The 18,430-nt window shown below is 36.9% G+C and overlaps 1 protein-coding gene across 1 annotated transcript in view; it reads left to right on the top strand.

Moving 5' to 3' along the window:
• Nucleotides 1–18,430, top strand: part of KAT6B (K(lysine) acetyltransferase 6B) — a 109,874-nt gene that overhangs the window by 63,161 nt on the left and 28,283 nt on the right. The window contains exons 6-11 of the mRNA XM_009576879.1: nucleotides 1,719–2,650; nucleotides 3,571–3,692; nucleotides 5,284–5,399; nucleotides 7,490–7,631; nucleotides 10,742–10,903; nucleotides 13,359–13,452. Coding sequence (XP_009575174.1) covers nucleotides 1,719–2,650; nucleotides 3,571–3,692; nucleotides 5,284–5,399; nucleotides 7,490–7,631; nucleotides 10,742–10,903; nucleotides 13,359–13,452 — 1,568 coding nt within the window. The remainder of the gene's footprint in view (nucleotides 1–1,718; nucleotides 2,651–3,570; nucleotides 3,693–5,283; nucleotides 5,400–7,489; nucleotides 7,632–10,741; nucleotides 10,904–13,358; nucleotides 13,453–18,430) is intronic.

Here is an 18,430-nt window from a genome sequence, read left to right as displayed (position 1 = left end):
AAGTAATCTTGTTTTGGAAAACTAGTGGTTAGGAGATGGGATAAGAGAAAAAGACTTCCTCATGGAATTCTATTTAAAAGGAATTGTGGGGTACAGAAGGCAACAGTGTCATACATAAAAGTGTGTGGTCACGTGAAATACAGGAAGGTTGGCTAATGCCACTTAGTTCTTTTTGTCTAGTACAAAGAAAACCTGTCCAGTAGTATACTGGAATAATTTTTTGCCTGTTGACCATCTGTAGGAAGCCCTTCACAGGCAAATTACTGTGTAGGATTAACTAAAACCAGGTGTGTGTTGGCCTCTGGCACTGATGGTAATTACTACATCTGGTAGTGAGAATAGGTCTTGTGATGGACATAAGCTTATGGCACCAAAGGATTCAAAAGACTTAGAAGTTTTTGGTTTTGTTGCCTCTTAAGAGCTAACCAGATTTAAGGATGTGTGAGTGGAAAAGGGGCTAGTTCTTAAACTGGTGGGCCCTTGGAGTTCAGTAAACCAGATGGTAGCCCCAGGCTGTTCAATCTCTAATTAGAAGTAACCTGTTGGAATTAATTGCTTCAGCATCTCAATTAAGAAGGCAAAATCTGTGGAAGAAAACTTTCCGCTGCAAAGTAAATAAGCTAACTTCAAAGAGCAGGACGGAAAAGGGAATGGAAGCATTTGATGCAACTATATAGCTTTGTTTGGATTTGCAATTTGATCATGCCTTCTGATACCTATTTCTTTTACTGCAGATATTTTTAAACATTCTTTTTCTATATACTTACAATATACTGCTCTTCAGCGTGTCCTTCAGTGTTGTTCCTCTCTTCAGTCATTAGTGCCCAGCTAAACCTGTACTTCTGCTGTCACGAATGTTGGCTTTCAGCATACTCTTTTTCTTCCTAGCATTTAAATAATGTTCACCACTCTTCCTTCTTAACACCTTCCATTTTAGGCCTGATTGGTTTATGGCTTTTCTACAAACACCACTTGGTCTTACAGTTTTGATCTTTCCTTTCCTTTGCTTTTTTTGTTTTTGCTATTGTTCCAATTTATCAAGAAAACAGAGTCTATTTCTTTGGTTTTGTTGTAATGCTCTTCATAAGCTACCTTATTTTGCTTTTAGGTCTTTGGTGGTAATTTTTACTACTAGTGTTGACATACATAATCCAACAAGAGCGTGGAAAAAATAGCAGTTTCTTGAAAACTGACTGTATTGCTTTAAAGGACTAATAAGACTTTCTCTACAGTTTTAAGCAAATGTAGTCTGAAGTTAAGTGTCTTGACATGCAGTAATTTATTAACACTGAACATGTGCCTCTCCTTTGAGTGTACAATAAACTCTATGGTGATGGAGCAGTTATTGTACTCAGACACAGTGCATTCATGTTTCTCTCCAAAGGAGCACACTTCTGCCATGTCTAAAAGTTAGTGGGGAGGCTGTATACTTGGGAGATCTTGCTATCCCAGCTGCTTCTATTTATATGTACTGTGGACTATGTTTTAAAGAAAAGCCGGGGGGAGGGCCACAACAAAAAGGAAAAAAGAAAAAGGGAAAAAAAAATAGTTGGATGTTATGTCATAGTGTGAAATGTATTTCCAAAGTGTATATGTCTTTAAATTTCTTGAAATATTCTTAAGTACAGGGGCATAAGTAACTTGTATAAACTGTAGTACTATTTGGCAGTAGTTACAGATTTTTAATGCTGATTTTTATTTTCCAAATTTTTGCATAGGTCTGTAACCAGTGATGAAGGATCCGTGAATGCATTCACAGGAAGGGGGTCACCTGGTAGGGGTCAAAAGACTAAAGTCTGTACCACACCTTCATCTGGTCATGCTGCATCTGTGAAGGATTCAAGCAGCAGATTGCCTGTTACAGACCCCACTCGGCCTGGTGCCACCACCAAAATCACCACCACCTCCACCTACATATCTGCCTCTACACTTAAAGTTAACAAGAAAACCAAAGGGCTCATTGATGGCCTTACTAAGTTCTTTACACCATCACCTGATGGTCGCAGATCACGAGGTGAAATAATAGACTTTTCAAAGCACTATCGTCCAAGGAAAAAGGTCTCTCAGAAACAGTCATGCACTTCTCTTGTGTTGGCTACAGGTACCACACAAAAGCTAAAACCTCCACCTTCTTCACTTCTACCCCCAACCCCCATCTCTGTTCAGAGCCCCAGTTCACAAAAATCCAGCACTTCCACTTCTTCTAACTCTCCCCAAAGTTCTTCCAGTCAGTCAAGCATACCCTCCTTTAGTAGTCTTTCTAATAACAGTCAGCTAAAGGGACTCTTTGATGGACTCTCTCATATCTATACCACTCAGGGACAGTCTCGAAAAAAGGGACACCCAAGCTATGCACCACCCAAGCGTTTGCGTCATAAACCAGAATTATCTTCCACATCAAAATCTAATAGCCATTTCTGTGGAAAGAAAGAGGTTAGGAGTAGGTTTATTTCTCATGCCTGTACCTCTGGATGGGGTGTGTCTAGAGGACATGCTTTTAAAGCAATTGCTCATCTCAAGAGAACAACTTTCCTTAAAAAGCACAGGATTCTAGGCAGATTAAAGTATAAAGTGACCCCTCAGATGGGGACCCCCTCACCAGGGAAGGGGAGCTTGGCAGACGGAAGGATTAAACCTGATCAGGATGATGGTAAGCAAAGGTCAAAGCGCCAACCAAACCTGCGTCCCGTCCAAAACCAAAATTCTTATATTGTCACATAGGTCTTAGCTATTTCTCTTGTTCTTACTTCACTTTCATACAAAAGCAACAAAACTTTGACCTTTTATCTAATGCTGACTAAATCTCCAAAATGTTTTTTCTGACTAATACCACACCACCTTTTTATTATTTTTTGCATCTGTAGTGACACTAGGAGCCCCAAATGCCTTCATAATGTTGCTTATGGCTTGTAGTACCGCATGAGTAGCCACTTTTCATGCTACTTCCTTGTTCTTCCCCTGCCCTTTCTCTGGCAGTAGTGCTGTCATCATGATTGTGTGCTGTCAGTGCTTATAATGGTGGGCATTTCAATTCATTTCCCTCTGCTCCATTGCTTTTTCATGAACAACTCCATCCTGCTACAGTCTCCACAACACTTGATCTGTACTGCTGTGAACTACCTTTTTTATAATTACTTTTATTTAAGAAAGAATATATTTATAATGTTTGAATGTGGACTTAGCTTAGCATTGGTCTCCAACTTTTAAGGGCAACTTTTTTTCTCTTATTTTTATTTTTACCTTGTAGAGTATACTAGAATTATCAGGTGGCATAGTGCTAGTGATAGAATATACTCCATTTCATGAGGTTCAAAACTAATTTAGTAGAACTGGACTGTAAAGGCTTATACAGACAGACAAGCAAGTATCAAAAATAGCTCATGCAACAGCAAACTACAAAACCAGAAGCGGGGAAAGTTTCATTTCTGTTACTTAGTAATCCCAAATTTAGTTAAAATGGGGAGTCATAACAGCCATAGTTGCTACAATCTTATTTAGGAGTATCACTTTGGTAAGGCATGTGTAACCTTCATGTCTGTGAATAAACTTTCTGCTGGTTTTAAATAACAGATACTGAAATCAAACTAAGCATCAAACAAGAAAATACAGATGTATTTCTGGTGGGAAGCAAGGACACTGTTACACAGGAGGATTTGGAAGTATTTAAGCAGGCTCGAGAACTTTCCCTGGAGGTACGAATCGTATTGCATAAAATGTAGTTATTTCTGTAAATAAAAACTCAGTTCATTTTCATATGTCTATTCATCTTCATTTTTAATATATTCTTTTTGATCTAATGTGTCATGCTTGCTGTGAATTTAATTTGGGAGACACTGTATATACAGTTACATTCTCCTGGATAGGAGACAAGGCATCACACTGGAATGGGTTAGATGATGAGTGACACTTGGGATAGATTTTGAAAGATATACTTGAGAATTTTGGACACGGGACTACCACTGATTAAGCATAGAGATTAAGCATAGCTGACATCCTGGTCAGGACTGAGTAGTTGGTGGGTAAGAATGTGCCTGATGATTTTCCTCTGTGGATAAAGCAGCCACTGTTAAAAGTTAAGTCCGTCCCAGCAAATACTGTTCGGTAGGAAACTAGGTTTAGTGAGTTCATAACTTCATTTTACCCAATGATTTAACACACTTTGAGTTTAAATATTATAAACTTTTTCTAGCAGTGAAAATATTTGAGGTGAATCTGACTAAAACTGTTTATACCAGCTGGTGTTAATGCTCTTCTTTAAGGTATCTAGTGGTAATCTTAAGCGTGTGGAGACTGAGCTGCTGCTTGCTTTTTTTTTTTTTTTTTTTTTTTTTTTTTTTGCCAAGGAAGCTGGACATGGCAGCTGAATCTGCCTATAGTAAAAGAGTAAAGAGACTTTTACTTTTCTGTATTTTTCTTTTTACAAAATTGCGTCATAAATAAGTATGTCTTATATTTTTCTCAGTAATGGAAGTAACTTGATTTTTTTCAGGTTTAGTGTACAAGAACTGACATTACCTGCTATGGGTCAATTCAGTGACCTTTTTATAGTCTTAATTCAGAGTGTGTAAACCGATAAACTCAAACCAAGTTTAAAGATTCAACTTCATTATTAGTTTGTACTTCCATTTGCTCGTGGAAATGGTTCCCACCTCCTCCTTTCTATGTCTTTCATATACAGTCCAAAAATGTTAGGTGGTAAGATTTCTAAAATTCATGGCATTGAAATTAATTTTTTTTTCCCCACCTTTCTTCCTTTTTTGTATTTTATCAGCCCTTTAGAGTCTAGCAGTCATTTTCTGATCAGCTCAACTTCAGTATGATAGCTGAGATTAGTGTGTGTTAGTATACTGGTGATTGTTATGAGGTAAATTCCAAGGACTCTAGAAGGGTTCTGCTGATGCCTTCTCCCTCGTTATTCTGACAAAAGGACAGCTTTGAGTTTGAACCAGAACTGTAGAGAAGTCCTCGCACTCAGTGCTGCAGGAGAAAAGAACTGTGGCAGTTGTGCCTCTTATTTGGCTGTGCCATGCACCATCTATTTGTATGCACTTATTTGTAAGCACTACTCACTTAATTTCATGTTTAGTTGTTTGGCACCTTGAAAGAAATTTTCACTGTTTATATTTGGCTGTTTGCAAACTCTGTCCAGGCTGGAAGAACTTAAGCAACTGATTTGAATACTTCAGGTTTCTCACACTTTCACTGGGTGAAATTGATGATATAAAGCTAACTTTCCTTTTACTTTTTCTATAACTAACATTTTGCTTTTATTGCACCTGACAGAAAATTGGGTGTAAAAACACTGGTGAAACAAGTGGGCGATACCCTTCAGTGATTGAGTTTGGAAAATATGAGATCCAGACCTGGTACTCTTCACCTTACCCACAGGAATATGCAAGGTAGCGAGTTGTCAAGATTGTCATACGTAGTTGGAATTTTTATGAACGTGATAATTGTAATTTATTTTCTTACTCTTTTGTAATTGTTTGTAATTTACAATTTTTAAAAGTAAATGTGCTTTTGTAATTATAAGTGAGAACAAGGATTTGTCTTGTCTTTTTTTTTTTACTAGTTCTAATCAAAGATGCATTAAAAAGACTGATTTTCCTAGTCCTGAGTAAACAATCTCGCAGTGTGTATTGGCGTGGTTTTGTTTGCGGGGTTTTTTTTTGGTTTTGTTTGTTTGGTATGTTGTTTTTTGTTTGGTTTTGTTTTATTTTTTTAAACTGTTGCAACCAGGTACATCCAACTTCTCGCCATTTAGAAAAATGAATCTTGTTTATCATCCAGAATTTGTTAACCTTCTTTTTCTAGGTACCGGGGAGAAGTCTGAACATGCTAGATAAATAAAGTCAAAGTGAGCAAGTTGTGGCAACAGCGTCTCATTTCTGGCCTTCTTTGCCAGGGCGCACTTCGGAGTCAGGCAGAGAGAATGACCTAGGATGTGTGCTCAGCAGATATCTGCTGATTTTTGCATGTGCTGAAAACAAATGTTTTATGAATCCATTGGATCTGTGGCACACATAGAGATTTTCAGAACTGTATGTTTATCAAGTTCTACTAGTATAGCAAGCAACCAATTTATGTGGTCTGTTCCAAAATGCCTTTGCATAGCATTATTGTTAACTGCCCTTTCTCTCCATCCCTCTCATTCCTAGATATCGTCATGTTTGCAGGTGCGAATGAGGGATATATCGTGAATTGGTAATACAAAAATCAAGGGCTAAAAAAAGTGTAGAGAGCATTTCAATTTCCTCTTATTACCACTGCTTTTATAGTGTTAATATTTTATTTCAGTTACTTTTTTATTTCCTCAATTTATATCATACTGTGAAAGAGAGTTACATGTTCCATCAAGTAAATGAATCCCACATAGAGGCATAATAATGGATAATTGTTAGTATGAGGCAACAGTGGGATGGCATCTGTAGGAGGCAGTGTGGTTCTCGGCTCTCAATGCAGTGGGATTACATCATGGAACAAACAGTTCAAACTACTTTTTTAGTTGATGATAAGCTTTCTTAGAATGCTGGAGTAGTGTAAACCACGGCTATGATCCCAACATGATCCCAAGATGTGCCAGTAGCTTCAGAGCAGATAAAGATCGTCCTCTGCTCTAAAATTTTGTAGACCAATTAATTTCTGCAGCAGTCTTCACTGCTTCAGTAATTTAAAAATGAAGGTAAATATCCATAAAATTTACTGGAAGGAGCAGTTTTTGGTATGTAGAATACTTGTCAGCATTGTCTTACATGGGGCATGTGGGTTACTTGTATGTAGCCTGAACTGAATCCTTCCTGGAGGAGTACAATTATCTATGTTGCCTGTGTTGTGGAGGTGTGTGGAAGGGAGACTTTTTACCTATATGCAAACTGTTTGGATGGGCTTCTGTGTTCAAGTAAAGTGGTAGTTTAGGTGGGGGTGAGGGAGTACAATCCTACTACAGTTTGCTGTCTCACCCAAGTATTTCAGACAGTGGAAAGAAAAATAATCTCCTAGCCTTCCCCACATATAAAATAAGGAAAATTAAAGGGAAGGAGATTCCCTGTATTCTGCTTTGTGCCTCCTTTGTCTTTATTAGAAGAAGAAGGGTGAAATTTGAGGTATGACTCCTGTGTGCCTACTTCGATAGAGACCACAGCAAAGCTTACGTAGAACGTGGGAAGGGGGAGGTAACTGGGATCTGCCGGAGGCTGGACCACAAAACAGCTGACCAGAGTCCAACTCTGTTGAATTAGATTCATTGTGATTGATTGAATCTGATCTTTTCTTACCTTCCTTTTCTAATGGCTGATGTGTAGGTTTAATCATTTACTCTGATGTGATTTTTTTTTTTTTTTTAATTTTACTTTTTTATTTTTAAACTTAAGCAGCATTTACTCATGGTACCTTATATTTAAATGGGGAGGGCCTTTCACCTTGTGGTAACTTTTTTTTTTTACAGAATTTAACATTTTTTGCATAAAATGTCTTTCTAATTTTCATACAGATTACCAAAGCTTTACCTGTGTGAATTCTGTCTTAAATACATGAAAAGTAAAAACATTTTGTTAAGGCATTCAAAGAAATGTGGCTGGTTTCATCCTCCAGCCAATGAAATCTACAGAAGAAATGACCTTTCAGTATTTGAGGTAGGTATATCACAATCTAAATTTCTGAAAGTAACCGGTCTGTAGACATTACTGGCCAGTTGTAGAACTAGTGAAAACTTTAACTACTTAAATACTTCCTTGGAAATTCTTATATTGCAAAACCAAGTCCATCTTCCCTGTCCTGTTCCACCCTGCCACATTCTTTCACAATTCTTACTTTCTTTACTTGTACTTCATGCATTACCTAGCCTCTTAAGATACTTGTATAGCATGCGTCTTAGATGGAGACTGCAATGGAAGCTCTTTGACTGGATTGTCTTTCCCTTGTCAGCAAAAGTACCTCTTGCACCCATTCATTTCTGGCTATTTGAGTATCTTGGGTGTAGGGAGAATACTATCGTAATGTAGATGCTTCCAATGTATAAAAGCCAGCAAAGCAGTTTCTTGTGTATTGTTCTAAAAATAGAAATGTAGCTAGTAAGTGCTTTTGCCTTTGTTTTGGGTGTTTGAGAAGCTTGCCCTGAAACATCCTGGTTGGGTGATGGAGGTTCAGTCCCACTTTGGCCACAACACACAGCCTTTAATTTAGAAAGTCCAGGTTTGAGCCTGGGGATATGTATTCTTTTATAATCTAAATTATTCTCTTGGGAGACGACGTCTGTTAAAGTTTGGGGGTTTAAGGATGTCCTGGACAATAGAATACTGTGTTTCAAATAGCGTGCCTGCCGTTACTAAAGTTATTCATTAACCTCCATATTCCTATGTCTCAAAAGTTGTTACGGATTGCATTAACAGAAAAGACTGCCAGGGTTACTAGGATTTCTTTTGAGGCTGTTAATCAACAGCAGTATTTAGATGTGTATATTGATAACTTCTTTTTAATTGACGGTATCATAGATTCTACTTAAAACTTGTGTTTTCATATTGTATAAATGTCTGTCGTGCTTGGTCATTGCCGTTATCTGTTCAAACAATGGTAGATGCAGTCTTGAAGTCCTTACTTAAATTATAATAAGATCTTAATATTTGGTTTACTTGTTTGTTTTTGGCTGTTAAAAAAAAATGTCTATCTGCATCAAGATTGTTTCCTTCCTGACTTGGGCACTTTTTATAACTATTGTAGATCTGCCAGCAAAAGACTTAAGCTGTAAACAGACTTAACTCTTTTCTTATCAGGAAACAAAGTTGTCCTAGTCAGTCCAAAATAACTTACATTTTCTCTATTACCAGGTGTTAAGAGCTGTGCAGCATACAATAGGCAAATCCTGCTTTCCAGTTTATTTTCATTATTCATGTGTTGGTGGTAGCTAAAAACTTCTTAAAAAATAGAGTAAAATACATCTCTGAGAAGGGGGGTGGGGATGGGTGGGGGATCAACACAAAAAACACATGGAAAACAAGGTGCATGTGAAAGCAACGTCCCAACTCTTTCTCCACTGCTTTTATTCCCTTTCTCTAAAAGTGCTTCAATAAGCATGTATGTTAAGACTGCTGAAATAGTGGGGTTTTTATTTCAAAGGTTAATCTGATAACTGTAGAAACTTACTCATCAGTTGATGTCCTTCCTCACAGATACTTTCAGGAATTTTATGCACACATTTTCTGTTTGACAGAATGAAGGTTTTGTGGGTTCCTTTTTGTTTTTGAGAGAAATAAAATGAGTTTGGCATTTGAGATTTATATATCTCTGCCCATAGCATGACTTTGACTGATTTGAGAGAAGACTTTGACTTAGTTTAGTACTATGCTATATGCAAGAAACTTTAGACAGATGCTTGCGTTTGAAGTTGCAGTCCCTCTCTTTTTTTTTTTTTTATTTCCTCGCATTTAAAACTGATGAACAAGCTGTGTTTACCTGGAATTTAAGGAATTTTTTACGTTTCTGTACAAGTGTTCTTGCTGAAAAAGATAAGTTTACATAATTTGGGGTTTCAGGCTTATGGCTTACCCAGTGATTATTTCTACTTGGTTAATGTTTGCATTTGATTTGCACACTTGCTAATAACTGTGAAAAGGAATTAAAAAGCATCTGGACAAATGGAGTGAGTTGTATGAGAGCTTGATGTGTTTGATAGGTTCTCGAGTGCTGTGTGCAAGTTTATTCTGATGCCTTTAGGAGCAGTAGCTGTCCATTAAATGTTTTTTGTTTAATCCAGATAATGCAACTATACTACCAAAGTCACCTTGAAATCCCTAAATATATCCAAAAGGTTGAGTTTTATTCAGATTTGTAATTAGGATTCTTACTAAAACCAAATTAGGATAGAACATGGCTTCTTTTTCAGCATGGTGTGCATACCATTTGGCTATCTCTGTGAATGAAATATAGCTAGTGATTTTATCAAAGAGTATCAGTACAAGCAAACCTTTCCATTAAGAACATTATTTCAAAAATGCTGTTGCCTTTGACTGAGCCGTCCCTTTCAGGAAGTAACTAATTGATCTAGGAAATCTGCATCTGTGTCTGGCTTTTCTGTAGCTGTCTGAGTCACAGCTTGACTCTTTACACTCATAACATACCTGGACTAATTGTAGTACTTAGCCTGAAAATTTACTTTTCTTGCTCTGTAGCATTTTAGTCTAGCATAGAAGTTTTGTCTTGTCTAATTTATCTAAAACATTGCTCTGATTGATATGTAACTGGCAACTCATTCATTGCCCTTACATCTTAAGGATTCAACGTAATACACTTCATTGGGGTTTTTTGGGGTTTTTTTGTTTGTTTTGGTTTTTTTGTGGGGTTTTTTGTTTGTTTTTTTTTTTTATTGTTGTACACCACTGCCTTCTAGCAAACCATAGTTTAATGTAGTTTTAACTAGTACATTTTTGTTGTCTGCCAGTCATTCATTTTCATTCCAGGAATGAAATGAAAGAGGTAAGTCTCACTTGAACAATTAAAAGGTGAAGTTACTTTGTTTAATAAATCTGGATCCTCAGAGGATACTTATAAATGCAAAGTAATTAGTACTAACTGGAGAATTCTTGTTTAACAAGAAGCTGGGGCATTTCTCTTCTGAACCTTAATGTGGTTTTTTTTCTGTAACACCATCTTGTTCATGTTTCCTTCTAGGATATGATTGATTCAAGAAGTTGTTTTGTCCTAACATGTTGGTGGCATTGGAAATAACTGCATCTGTCTTGCTTTCTAGGTTGATGGAAATGTGAGCAAAATTTATTGTCAGAATCTTTGTTTGTTAGCTAAGCTCTTTCTGGACCACAAAACCTTGTATTATGATGTTGAACCATTCCTCTTCTATGTCCTTACAAAAAATGATGAGAAAGGCTGCCATTTAGTTGGATATTTCTCTAAGGTAAAAAAAAAAAGTGGTCTTTTTTTTTTTAACATTTGTAATTTCCCACTCTCCTTAATATTTGTGCCAACAGCAAAGAAAAAGAATTCAGAAGCTTGAAGTCTTCTCTATAAATCTCAAATATAATGTGCATTGTCTGAAGTACACTCGTACTTTCTTGTCTCAGAGACTGATGCAAATTGGAAATTGTATGTGCATTCAGCCACATGCATTGCGGTTTTTTTGTTGGTTTGGTTGTGGGGTTTTCTGTTTTGTGTTTTGTTTTTTCTAGAATGTGTTGTGGTTTCAGTTAAAAATGAAATCTTTTTCCTCCCCCTACCATTTTCGCAATAGTATACCAAGTCTAACTTACAAAAGTGCTAGGTATTTGAAATGTTGATGTGTTTTCATGGTTTTACTGCTAACAGTTCAAGCTGGCTATTTAGACGTAAATGGCTAGCTGTGTTCATCTCTTGTGTACAGTCTGATCTAATGCAGTTACTCATTGCACTGAGTATAAGAATGCAGTGCCTAACTTTATGGTAGATGCCTTCTTTAGAGTTGATGTCTTTATTGGTTGTGGTTTTGCTTTGAATTTTAAGGGCTGCTATAGACAAAGATAATACTGATGTGGACAGTTTTGACAAAAATAATGGTGAAGTATAATTAGATGTGTCTGCAACAGGAAAAGCTTCCATTAGTCAATTTGTCCATAAGAAATGTGTTGAATTGGTATAATTACTCAGAAATTCAGTACTTTTTGCCCTTAGTATCACCACATCCCTCAGTATGTCATTTTCTTTCTTTAAGAAGTGATTTGTATGAAGATATTATTTTAAAGGAGTCTAAAGATGATGTCAGAGTACTTGCATATTATAGCGATCTCTTGGGTTCTTCCGAGATGCGGGCCTTTCTGGGATTAAAGTAACAGTGAGATGTGTAGGCACAATTTGCACTGTCTCTTATGTCAGTCAGAAGTTCTTGTGGCATACAAACATGTCAACTCTGGTATAGGCAAGTATTTTCTAGTAAATTTATTTAAGGTACTGCAGGTGTTAAGATGAGTCTCTCTTGATGTTTGTCCCTTCTTTCAGCAATGCTGCATTCTCTTCCCCTGCTTCACCCCTTTGCTTTTGGCCAGTCTGTTTGTCACATCTGATGATCACAAATGTTTTAGCTGCCAAAACTTAGGAAAAAAACCTTCATCTCAAATTCCAGATTATTTACTGAATTGCATGTGTGTCATCCCATCCCTCTCTCCCCTCTCCTTTTTTTTTTTTTAAAAAAAAAAAAAAAACCCAAAAAACAAAACCGCATGTGTGTGCGCTTTTGCTGGCAGAAATGCTCTGGCTTTTCTTCCCTGATTACAAATACGTTGCCAGGATGTGAACTTCATACTGCCAAGTGGCAGTCTTGGGAGTTTGGGAAGCCTGTACAGAGAAAATACTTCACCATACTGTAGGAACTAAGAAACCTTGCGAAATATGGCATGGGTATTTGCTCTCACAGCTGAAGAAATGTATGGAAACCAAAATACTGGCATGGCATCCTGTTGGTGTCGTCACTGGTCTGGTGTTATCTTATGTGTGGAGGCTGAAGTGATAGGTGGTGTCTTAAACTATCCATGTGCTTGCCACAACTTCTTTCAGTTACACTGACCTGTATATTTTTGGTTGATTTATTTGATCTCTCTCAAAACTACCTAGTGCTGATTTGGGGGCGGGGTTTTGTGTGTAATCTTTTAAAGGTAACAAGGCTTCAAAGCTCTTCCATTTTATCAATAAATCTGAAAGAACCTATAACCTTACATTGTTAGAACAGCTTCCTAGTTTAGATTCTTCCTTTTGCTGTCTTAAACAATCAGTGTAGTATTTGCCTCCATTGATTGTACGTTATATGACTTCATTCTGTCTGAAAGAGCTCTGGCTTCTGAGCATTCTGCCTTAATTTGGATTCAGGTGAGAAGCATTCAGCTTTGAAAAAGTCTTCAAGTAAGACTTCTTAGTTCTATGGGGTTCCTCCCCTCCACCCCAACCCCATATTCATTCAGAGAGAGAAGACAAAATAAAGATGGAAACCAGCAGGCACTTAGTGTAGCAATTGCACAAAATACAACTTCACCATGTATATGGATATTATTTTCCACTTTTATATCCTTGACAGAATGGTCAGTGAAGCATGAAAATATTTTCTTCTTCCTCCTGTCCTCCTCCTTTACAGCACTTAAACTTCATTATGCTGTTTAGACAATGTATTTAATTTTTAAGATGCTAAGTAGTTAACTAATAAAAAAATATTTTGAAGGGTATGTTTGATACTTCCTTCTTAAATACTAATGTGGAATTATTTGACTTTGGTACTGACCCCATGCATCTGTTCACCTTATTGGGATATTTTACAAGGACAGTGGCAGGTGCAGGCAATTGCCCACTTCAGCAGTGCTTTGACATACTTGATCTGTTTCTCCTTCCCACAGGAAAAGCTTTGCCAGCAAAAGTACAATGTCTCCTGCATAATGATCATGCCCCAATACCAAAGGCAAGGATTTGGAAGGTTTCTCATTGATTTCAGTAAGTAAAGTGTTTTATTTATACTTGTGATCCGGGGAGCTGATGGCTGTTAGAAGAAACTATAACATATGAAACTTTATTTAACTTGCTTTGGTTTTTTTATCAATAGATAATGGGATTTCTGTTTATATTTACGTAGGATAGAAAAGCTCCCTGAAGTGAAAAACTTACTGCTGCTCTGTTATTGTACTCGAGGAAATTGAGAATGAATCTCTCAGCAGTAATATTAGCTCACAAAGCTATTACCCTGAATGAATTGTCTAAATTACTTTCCATTTTGCCTTGCTCATTAGTATAAGAAGAGGTAATTATTTGTGATTAAAACTAAGAAGGTGTTAGTCCAAGGCATTCTCTACATTCTAATATTTCTAACTTACATCTTCTTTTAGCTAAAGAACTGTTTTAGCTGAAGAATTGCTGCATAGAAGGAATGTATTTTGGTTTTTGTCTTAAAGTTCATCACTGCCTTAGTGGAAATTGTTACCAAAAAAAGCACAGGTGCTCATGGCTGTATATGTACTTGCTGCTTTATTTTGCTGAGTTGTCTGACCTGTTAGAAAGCTTCAGGCACACTTGTTTAAATAGATCTGAATAGATCTGTTATTCCCCAAATCTTTAAGCTGCAATGAAACTCCAAAGAAAATCGTCTAAAGAAACTTCTTAGCTAAGTGTCCTCAGTACTACTGAATCCAACTTTCTACTGTAATTTAGAGGGAGGATGATAAGGGATTAGCGTATATTGTATGTGGTTAGTTCTCATTATTACTTATTTTTTTAAAGCATTGTAGAATTGCATGACAATAGAGATAGCTAAGATAATAGGATTCATGCCCTGAAGGTGTATGCAAGAACATTAAAATGCAAATAAAAATACATTGCAGTATAACAGCAGGACAAAGACAATAATTTGTAATTGTAGAGTTTTCAAGTTCTGTGTCTTGTAGTGTTCTACCCAGCATGACTAAACTAGAGTTCATAAATACACTTAGTATGTCTCCTCATTGTATGGTTTTATAAAAAGTCTTCACTATACCCCTGTGAGTTAGATAAGGATGGTTCTGGACCACTTAATCCACCATTGAAATGTAGCCCTCACTGGAGCGGAACAGAACAGCTGTTCCATTGTGTGCCTTCTGCAACCTTTTAGGAAAGGCAGAAGTACCGCATATTTCTGGAACTGCAGTGTGAACTTTAAGCTTACATAGGTAGAAATTGGCCCTATTTTAGGTTTAGGATCTCTTCTTGCAAAAGGAGTTGGGGAGCTCTTTCTGGGCACAACCGGTAAGTACTTCTAGGCTTTTTCCTTGTTTTTTACTCTGTGGTGCCTTTCAAAAAAGGCACTCTCAACAAACATTATTCTGGTTGAGTTTGCAATAGTTATGTCTACAACTGATGGCGCAACTATGAAACCTGTGGATTCCACAGAAGGTCTGGATATGACTATGCTCTGTCTCTCTGGATCTGTGCTCTGTCTGTTACTGTGCCACGTGCTACTTAATCTGGAAAAATCTGTAGGGCGTTCTGTCCCTCTTACCCTTCTGGAAGCACATCGGGTTGTTTGAATCATTGGGATTTCTGTGATGACTTGCAACATGACCTAATGGTATCCTTAGCTTGAAGCTTATCTGGTGCTATTCTTATGCCTTTTCTCTTTGCAGACGTGTTCCTATCACAGGTACAGGCTGCAGCTGTATACATGCTGGGCGTAGTCCAGAGACTAGCTTTAGCTTCTGCTGTAGCTAACAGACTACCCATTTCGTGAGCACGCAATCAATCCTTCAGTATCTTTGCACAGTGTTTTCCCTTTGTTTTCTGGACAGAGGTTCCTGTAACTAACTGGGAATCAGACTGTCTCAGTTTCCAACAGCATGAAGAACCAAGAGGTAACTGAGAAAGTCTGGCTCTGTAGTGAGAGTGAGGTGTAGACTAAATGAAAGGTAGTGAGAGAACTGCTTGTGGCTACCTTTCCCTAGGCAGGAAAGGAAAGTAAAACGTCAAGGCTTGTTTTCCTAGGTTGTATTTATATCCTTTTGCAGGATGGACGCTGAATGCCATTAAATGGGGCAGTCATAGCCTCATCTGGATTAGTGAATCCAAAATCTGTCTTCACACAAAAAACCCTCAAAACCAATTATTTACTTTTTTCCTTGGAATTACATTTGTGTTTCTACCTCCTATATTGTAATTGATTGACTACTATCTTCTTTGTACTTTCACCCTTTCTGTTCACTTGTGTCCTGAGAATAAGTTGCTCCAGCTGGCCTGAGAAGATGGGATATAGCAAAATCTGAGTTACTATTCTAAACTTGAACAGAGCAAGTTTATAATAGTTTAAAACATTTTTTTGCCAGTAACGTTATCTAGATTGTCATGTTCTCATAAAGTTATTGGAAGATAAATTTTATGCTCTAAATGCTAAGCCTTCATTTGTCATGCGGGTAACGCATCTAACCTGCTCTATTTTGAATTCTGTGAAGCACGCACTGGTACTTGTCTTTTTTATAAAAGTAACCAGAACAGTTTTTAGACTAAAATAATAAAAATGTAACAGAGCAAGTAATTTTCAGAAAATGATAGTTACAAACCGCAAAAGGGTAGGTCTCAAGAACTGTGTGCAAGCAGTTGACTGCTCATGTTACTTTGTGTATATCTCGATACTTGACAGTTAGGCTGGAAAGAATGCAGCCTTAAGCCACTATACAACTTCTGCGTTGTCAGCAGTCTGGTGAAAATGTAGTTTGTGGTACAGAATTTGCTTCTTTTTCGGTAAGTGAAATGCATTTGTTTGTTCAGATTGTGATGCATTCTTTTGTCTTCAACTAATTTAATCTTTACAGATGAGTCTATGTGGTCATCCTATAACTTGCAAGGGGAAATAAATTATTTTATTTTGCTAAAAGAAAAATAGGTATTTGTTGTCTGATTTTTTTTTTTTAACTTAACTTTTTGCTAACTACATTTAAACTTGGCTGTATTTCAAATAGAAACTGATATAATACTGTTATTTCTTACTCTGTAGACACCAGCGTAAAGCTTTGTGTAAGGTCTATCTGCCTATCTCTTCAGGAATCTATAATCTCACATGTGGAAGAAAGATTTTTAGGAAGAGTACTTTAAGTTTTGTGAAAAGAAAGCATGCTTGTAAAATGCTTGAGTTCTCTTGAATCGTCTTCAGCTTCGTCTTGAAGCTTGATCGTCTTCAGCAAAAATTTCATGTGTAGTTTTCTGTATGTCATTGGCCATTTAAATAGAAATGTTGTTTTTAAAAACACAGTATATGCATCTGTATCTGTTCTGGTTTTTAAAACCTGGTACGATTTTTTTTTTTTTTTTTTTGTAGGGAAGTTATGGGTTTTGACTGTGACAGAAACTTGTTGAGCTGTTGGAAATGGAAAAAACTTTAGTTCTAAATATTTATCAAATAGTGAAATTGTTGATTTGAAAAATTGTAGACTTGATATTGCTTCATTTTGCTTAATTAACTTTACTGTAAGATAAAATCAGTTTAACCTGTTTTGTTTGCTAGAAGCATGTCATACTGAAGACAAAATGGTTTACATGAAGTCTTCATTTTTGTTTACACTGAGTATGCTTTATTAAATATTATTTTATAACAGTCTGATTTTTAGGGAACCTAATTTTTACTTTGAGTGTTTCTTAATGTACAAAAGCCGTTCCTGAAAATGAATAAGGGTCTTATTTTGCTTGTTATATTTATACCTTCCTGCCTTTTACAGGACTGATAATTCTTGCCAAACTTCTTGGGTTTGGGCTTTTTGTTTTGTTTTCATTTCCTTGTTGTTCTTGTATTCTGTGAGGTTGACTGGATTGTGATTGCAGGATTGTACCTGAGGGAGAATAATTAACTTCTGCATGAATCTTTCGTATCTGTTGCAAATTAAATTTCGGGCAAGTAGACTCCAGAAATAAACGAGAGAGCAGGTTTTCGTTGTATAACATCCCATTCTGGGTTTGTTTCACTTCATGTCCATGTATGAGTCCATTTGCAGTGATACACAGCTATCATTCCTGTCACGAGGGTTATATATACTTGCATTTGGGCAAGTCTTTATATGTCCTCTGTCAGTTCAGCCTGCATTGCTGTTGTGGTTTTGACAGTGCAAGCACTGAAGCTACAGTGTTGTAGCTGTCCTCTCCGTGCAGTCCCATTTCTTCTATAAACTTCAGCAGCTTCTCCATACAAGAATTTTTCCTTTACTTTCTTGATTTGAGCTTTCACAAAGCCTATAATCTTCATATGCTTTCTGTTTCTGTTCATTAGGCTGCAATGCCAAAAAAGTTAGTATTTCTTTATTTGGCATATCTAACACAGAGAGTTCCAATATTATTAGAATGGAATACTGCAATATTTCGTATTTATTTTCTCTAAGTTTAAAGCAATCTTTTGATTCACAACTTCCTCACAAAGCTCATCTCATCAGAGTCCCATATTTCTACTTACTGGATTGCAAATTCTATGCTGGAGGCCCAGCAGCAATTGGAGGAAAAAAATGCATGTGACAATACTAGGATAAACCTTTCCAACTGTGCTGACTAGTATGTTCATTTGCGTTGCAGTTACAACTGGGTTCAACGCTGAGGAGCAAAGTCCTTGGTAGCCTTTTGTTGTTTATCTTGAGGGTGTTTCTGGTCCAATTGATTATACCAGTTTCTTCCTCCCCTTCAGAATTCCTTCTTTTCATTTGGTTTATCTGTTCATTGTGAAATGATTATTCTTGCCTGAGAGAGGAAACCTGTTTTAATGATGCTGCGATTCTATTTGGGCTGAACATACCTTCTTTGTTTTGTTTTTGGGTGTGTGGGGTTTTTTTGTTTCACTTGTCTGTATGTTTGGGAAAGTTGGTGCTGACTTTTTGACCTTTTGTATCATTTATTTCGTGCAACTTTTAATGGCTTTTTTTTTCCCATTAGCTTGAACTAACCCCTGATTCCCTTCTGGGATGTGTAGCTTGGTTTT

This window comes from Fulmarus glacialis, unplaced genomic scaffold (assembly GCF_000690835.1).
Source record: "Fulmarus glacialis isolate BGI_N327 unplaced genomic scaffold, ASM69083v1 scaffold38764, whole genome shotgun sequence".
In the NCBI taxonomy this organism is placed as follows: domain Eukaryota; kingdom Metazoa; phylum Chordata; class Aves; order Procellariiformes; family Procellariidae; genus Fulmarus; species Fulmarus glacialis.
Note: the sequence above shows the minus strand (reverse complement) of the source record. Positions and strands in the feature narration are given on the sequence as shown.